The 6,591-nt window shown below is 55.6% G+C and overlaps 1 protein-coding gene across 2 annotated transcripts in view; it reads right to left on the bottom strand.

Annotated features, from left to right (window-relative positions):
• Nucleotides 1-1,065: 1,065 nt before the first annotated feature.
• HTRA3 (HtrA serine peptidase 3) overlaps nucleotides 1,066-6,591 on the bottom strand; it is a 31,169-nt gene continuing 25,643 nt past the window's right edge. The window contains exons 7-9 of one of the 2 annotated variants that reach the window (XM_031685718.2): nucleotides 5,099-5,147; nucleotides 3,401-3,496; nucleotides 1,066-2,269 (exon numbers count right to left, since the gene is read on the bottom strand). In XM_031685718.2, the coding sequence (XP_031541578.2) occupies nucleotides 2,104-2,269; nucleotides 3,401-3,496; nucleotides 5,099-5,147 (311 nt within the window). In that variant the 3' untranslated portion in view covers nucleotides 1,066-2,103. The remainder of the gene's footprint in view (nucleotides 2,270-3,400; nucleotides 3,497-5,098; nucleotides 5,148-6,591) is intronic. The other variant, XM_031685707.2, reaches the window with a different exon arrangement.

The raw sequence follows: 6,591 nt of genomic DNA, 5'->3' as shown, positions 1-6,591 counted from the left end.
GGCGGCCTTCGTGCCCGGCCCCTCCTTCCCCAGTAGCGCCTGGGTGCGGCCGAGGGGTGGGGAGGGGTGCTCAGTCCACTTGATAATCTGAGCCCTGGAATTGAGAAACTGGCCTGGTGAACCAGTTCACAGGGCCCTCATTAAAAAGCCGCCCGTGACAGTTTCTGATCCTTTCCCGAGAGTGGGAGGTTTTTTGTCTCACTCCCTCCTTCCCCTCGCCGGCCAGCTGGCGCACAGTGCACACAGCAGTGCACACCCAGCGTCTTCGTGGATCTCCTATGAGCCCCGCCGGGTCCTGAGCAGGGTTCTGGCCACTGCCACGGCCGTCTGAGGCTGTCTCCTAAAATGAACCTCATGGCAGGTCATTTAAGTCTGGACCTGTCGAATCTCAGGCTCTCAGAACTTAGTCTGCAGTTCACTCCCCGACCCCCTCTCCCGAGGGAGAAGGTGCCTGAGGTCACACAGCTGGGGGCAGGCCCGGTTGCTTTGAGAGGGTTGGACCAGGGGACCGCGACCCTTCTGGGCAGGTGGTCCAGCACTCGGGGCCGGGACCCTCCCTCTCAGCCCCAGTGGGAGCCCCTCACCCTCACCTTGAATCCCCGACTTGCAACCGCAGGGCCACTTCTGATTTGGCTCTCGGTGTTCAGAGTTCACAGCCCTCGGCGCCATGCCGGCAGTGCCCCCCGCCCCGCTCCCCGTGCCTGGGCAGCCTGCCTCATCCCCGATGCTGGGGGTGCTGCGGGGACGGTGATACAGAGCAGATGCAGGGACAGCTTTATCACGCGGCCTGGCAGGCACGCTCCGCAGGCTTAGCGGGGCTCGCTGCTGCGGGCCAGGTGTCTCTCCGAGTATTCCACCCGGCTGCCGGGAGGTCGGTGGTCTCGGTGCCCTTTCGCATGGAGGGAGAGGCCACGGCATGGGGAGGGGAGGCGTCTCGTCTGGGACCAGGGGGCCAAGGTGAACGGGGAGCCGGGCGGCGGTGCATGGTGATGCCCTGCGCTCGAGGTGGTTGGCCCGAGGTCTTCATGTCTATTGACGTGTTGGCTCTGGGTCAGGAGAAGCTGTTGGCGTCGGGTGGGCTGCCCCAAACGCCCCTGCTGGGGTGGGGGGGACTCTGTGCTTTGTAAACTTTAATTTCCGTACAGTAGAGAAACATACAGTACAAGCAACATGGGACTGGACTGGACAGCGAAGCTCACGGACCCGCCTAGAAACAGGCTCCCCGCAGAGAGGAAGCACCTTTCGCCGGCTCCTGGGGTAATGCTGCCAGTCCTCACTCCACACAGACCAGCACGGGAGGCGAGGCCGGCTCAGTCCTCGCCACCCCTCCCTCTGCGGGTCCCAGTCTCCTCGGCCTACCGCCCCCTGGTCTCCTCTCAGAGGATGAGCTGGCCTTCCGGGGGGCCAGACACTCTGCTCCCTGCCAGCTCCTCTCCCGCCTGGGAAGGCGGACCTCGTCGCCAAGCCCCAGGGCTCAGCTGGGCAGCCAGGGAACATCCCGCAGGGTCGGCTCCGGGCCAGACCTGCCACACCTGACTCCTCAAGGGTGCAGACGTGGCCCACCCTCCAGGGACTCCAGGCTGACCAGCCTGGTCATTCAACGTGGTGGGCTCTGTGCTACTGGGCGTGGGGGGCCAGGGGGGAGAACCTAGGAGAGGAGGAGGCTGGGGGGCTGAGACCTGAAGAGGCGAGAGTCAGGTGGGAGGAGCAGAGAGCATTTCAGAGAGAAGTATGGACAGGCGCAAAGACAGGAAGGTGGGAGAGAGGATGGGACTTCGGGGAAGTACAAGAGTTTTCTAGACCCAGGGAACTGGGAAGGGCCCTCAGGAGCATTTGTTGGGGGTGGGGACATCAGGCTGCCCCAGGGGCCCTGTGACGCGGAAGCCAACACTCCCTGAAGGCTGAGATGCGGACTCCCGGCCAGCCCAGCCTGTGGCTCTGACCCTGGACGGCTGCGAGGAGGCCACTGGCTCTGCTGAGGACCAGCCGCAGTCCCTTGTCCTGATCCTGTGGGAGGCAGCAGCTCGGGACGGAACCAGTCTGCTGGCACCTGTGCTCGGCTGCAGGCTCTGGAGCTCGGCGATGGAGGGAGGTGGCCCACGTTCACAGGACCACCTCGGGTGCGATGCTGAAGAGAAGGTCATCGTTCCCCCGCCTCACCTCCAGGAGCAGGGGGGACTCAGTCAGGACGGCCTCCTGCAGCTCGCTCGAGTCCGCCAGAGGGCGCCCGTTGACCTTGACAATGATGTCGCCATCTTGGATGCCCCCTCTGCCAACAGGGAAGACACGGGGTCACCGCGCATCCCTGCGAGACCCAGGCCCTGGGCACAGTGGGTTTTAACTGCAGCAGGTTAAGAAAAATCACTTCAGCAGGTAAGACCAGGGCCCTGACTGCAAGGCTCTTACACCAGATGAAAACCGCGTCCTCCAACAGGCTCGGGCTTTGCAGGGCTACTTCTATGCATCAGAAGGCTGGGGGCTGCAGGGCTGGACTGCCTTGGGCCAGCAATCCTGCCCCTTGGAGCCTCAGTTTCCACATCTACCGTCCTATGTGGAAACATGCTTTGTAAATTACAGCGAGGTCCAGGGAGTTGATTCTAATGTTACAACAGCTACTAAGACCTTCACATCAGCAGCAGAGTGAGCTGGCCAGCCTCCCTTCTGCACCTGACTTGCTGCGACCTTCCCCTTCACACAGGAGGAGGGCAGTGGTTAGGGGCATGGGTGACAGAGCCCGGATCCACAAGTGTGGGCTGTGTGCCCCCAGAGGAGTGACTTCACTGAGCCTCAGTCTTCCCATCTGTGAAGTGGGGCGAGAGCAGCAGCCCGCACCTCCTGGGCCACAGTGAGGGTTAACTGAGACAATGCGTATGGAACGCCCAGCTCATGAGGCATCCTCGGTCCCCAGCAAGCCCCCTTCTCTGGCTCTTGGGGTGCCCTGCATGTGATTGTTCTTGGTGACTGCTGTCTGCTGAATCAGCGGGGTACAGCAACCCGGAATAAAGAGCTTGCGTTTGGGTGGTTATTTTTTGGCTTTGTGGATCTATATTGCAACAATTTTTGCTGCAGGCTGGCTGCGGGCTGAGCATGCGTGCGGGGTTCATGGTAGAAGGACACAGAGTCTGTGTCTTCTGACACATCCTCCCGAGCAGCACACAGAACAGGAAGGAAGGGCCCTGTTGGGCTGAAGGGGCCTCGGGGGCTGGGGTTAGTGCTCTGCCGGGCGCTTCATCTCTCCAGCCCGCCCTCAGCATAGAGGACCAGCCAGAATCCCACTGGCCACTTCCACCTTGCGTCCTGTTGCCAGGAAGTGCAAGGTCATGCGAGGTCAGTGAAGCCGGCTAGACCCAGGCTCTGTGCCCGCCCACCCGGCCTCCCCGCCTCCTCTGGCGCAGCCTACCTCTGAGAAGGCGAGTTTGGTACAACCTCCTGCACGTAAATCCCACTGCTGACCGCCGGGAAGTCTGGGTTGCTGGCCTTCAGTTCTTCCACCAAACTGAAAAGGCAGTTCCACTGTGAAAGCACATCTTCTGAGCCACTGAAGTAACTCCCCCCTCCCCCAGCGCCCAGGCCAGGCAAGGAGTCTCTTCTGGGCTCCTACACCGCCCTGTCCTGCCACTGACCATCCGGGATTGTCACTGGTTCTTATCTGTGGCCCCCACTCAACACGGGCTCCTCAAGAGAAGCCTCCCGTGGAGGGGATGGTCCGAAGTGTGGAAAGGGGAGGCTGACGGAGAGATGCGAGGCTGGGTCGGGGGATGGATGGAAAAGGAAGGAAAGGCAGAGGGAGGGACGATCAGGTGGATGGATGGATGGATGGATGAATGGACAGATGGAAGGAGGGTGAACAGACAATGGGTGAGTGATGGAGTGGAGAGACGGGGACTGGACAGATGGTGATGGATGGATGGAAGGAGAGAAAGAAAGAACCTCTTTAAAGGATAAACTGGTATACTGGTCTTCATTCCAAATTACTTTCAGACTTATTCCCTAGATGAACAGGAAGTATGGTCGTTTTAGGGACTGTGTGGGTGGGAGGGTCCGGTGAGCCTTAGTTCTTCCCCCAGTGCAGCGACCTCTTCCCTTTTCAAACCCTTGGACTTGACTTTGCATTTTCTTCCCTTCTGCTTCCTTTCCTCCCTCCCTCTTCTTCCTCTTCCGCAACCCCTTCTCTATGTCACTCATTCAGTATTTCTAGGCACACACTGTGGTGTAGACCTGGTACTGAGAGGTGGGGAAGCAGAGGGATGAGCAAGACACAGTCCTTGCTCCCAAGGAGCCCATGGTCAAGGTTGGGGGCGGGCAATGCTGACGCTGTGGGACCAATGCAAAGCTGGGGAAGGAAGTCCAGCTATGCAGGTGAAGAGGAGGCGCCTTCTCCCACTTGAGTATCTTGGGGAGGTAGAGTGGTATCCTCCGCAAAAACTCATGTCCGCCCAGGGCCTCGGACTGTGACTTTGTTTGGAAGTAGGATCTTTGCATACACGGTTGGTTAAGGATCTGTAGAGGAGATCAGCCTGACTTAGGGTGGGCCCTAAACCCAATGACTGGTGTTTTTATAAGAGAACAAAGAGGGAGACTGGACACAGACACACAGAAAGCAGATGCCATGTGATGAGAAAGGCAGGGTTTGGAGTGATGCAACTACAACCCAAGAAACACCTGGAACCCCCAGAAGCTGGGAGACACAAGGAAGGGTTCTTCCCTGGAAGAATCCAGCGGAAGTGCAGCCCTGCTGACGCCTTGATTTTGGACTTCTGGCTTCCCGAACTGTGAGAGAATGAATTTCTGTTTTTTCAAGCCACCAAGTTTGTGGTAATTTGTTATGGCGGCCACAGGAAATTAATCTGGGAGGCTTCCTGAAGGAAGGGCACCTGGATAGAGTCCTGTGGGAGCCCAAGGAGTCTACCAGACAAAGAGGGCAAGATTTTCCAGGCAGAGGGACTGGCCTGAGCAGAGGCTCAGAAGGATGAGTGTGTCTGGTCTGCTAGAGCATCCGCCCGTGGCCAGACATGTCCGGGCCAGGGTCTGGGAGGCGGATGGAGGAGAGGCATAAGATTGGATAGGCGGCAGGGAGCAGCGCCCTTCAGACACCGACCTTGGTGTGATGGTCCGCATCCGTATGCCGATGAAGCGCTTCTTCCAGTCTGAAACAGAGCATGTCGGGACTCAGAACCACCATGGAGCCCCTGTCCTCCCTGAGCATCCAGCCAAGGGCAGAATCCCCCTGGCTCCCCCACACTGGGAGTAGAAGGCAGCAGGGGTCACTCTGCCTGGGCCAGCCCAGCCTCTGAGTGATCAGGTACATAGAGCCACCTCCCTCCACTTGGCTGCTCTTGAGGAGAGGGACATCCTGGCTCTAATCTGGTGGCTTCATGCCCACCCTCACCCTCAGGCACCATCCAGTATCAGCTCTGACATCTGCTCTCTTACTGAGCCCCACAGCCAAACCCAAATGGACAGTGGGGATCTCCTCTCCAGTCTCCATCCCACAGGCTCCCCAAACTTGCCTTACTCTGATTGGAGCTCATCACCTTCCCTTGCCTTCTTCATTAATAGTCATATTAATTGGTAAAGCCCAGTGAGCACTAACCATGTGGCGGGCACTCTGGCTGGAGAATTATATACAAAACATGCTAAGGTGTGACCTCTATTCCCCCAGCTGCTCCAGCCTGTGACCTAGCAGGTGTCAGACTCAGAAATGACATTTATGTATTCTGAACCATAAACAAGTCTCAGTGTATTTTAAAAATTTCATATCATGAAACTATAGTCTCTGACCACAATGGAATTAAACTAGAAATCAAGAACAGAAAGATATCTACAAGATTCCCCAAAGCTTAGAAACTAGATGATGCATTTCTAAATAACCCATCTTCAATGAAGAAATTAAAAGGGCAATTAGAAAGTATTTTAAACTGAATGAAACTGAAAACACAACGTACCAAACTTTGTGGGATATAGGTACTAAAGAGGAACTTAGAGGGAAATCAATAGCACCAAAGTGCCAATATCAGAAAAGAAGAAAGTTCTCAAATCAATAACTTCTGCTTTCTCCTTAAAAACTAGAAAAGAGGATCAAATGAAACCTCATCGAGGCAGAAGAAAAGAAATAATGAAGAATTGGAATCAATGACACAGGAAATAAAATTATAACGGAGAAAATAAATGAAACCCAGAAGCTGATTCTTTGAGATCAATAAAGTTTTTAAGCCTTTAGGCAGACTGATTAGGGAAAAAGTGAGAAAAGATACCAGGAACATGAGGAATCAGAGGGGTGACATCACTACAGATCCCACAGGTATTAAGAGGATAATGAGAAACTATTATGAACAACTTGATGTCAATAAATTTGACAAATCTGATAAAGTGGACAAATTTCTTGAAATTTCCAGACCTTTAAAGCTCACTCAAGAAGAAACAGGAAACCTCAACAGCCCTATATTTATTAAAGAAATTGAAGTTGTAGTTAAAAATCTTCCCACAAAGAAAGTTCAGGCCCAGGTGGTCTCACTGGAGAATTACACCTAATGTTTAAGAAGTCATGTCAATTCTACACAAACCCCTCTAGAAAACTGCAAAATGAGTGAA

The sequence above is a fragment of the Vicugna pacos genome, chromosome 2, assembly GCF_048564905.1.
Source record: "Vicugna pacos chromosome 2, VicPac4, whole genome shotgun sequence".
Lineage (NCBI taxonomy): Eukaryota > Metazoa > Chordata > Mammalia > Artiodactyla > Camelidae > Vicugna > Vicugna pacos.
The sequence above is the reverse complement of the archived record's forward strand: the minus strand, read 5'-3'. Positions and strand labels throughout refer to the sequence as shown.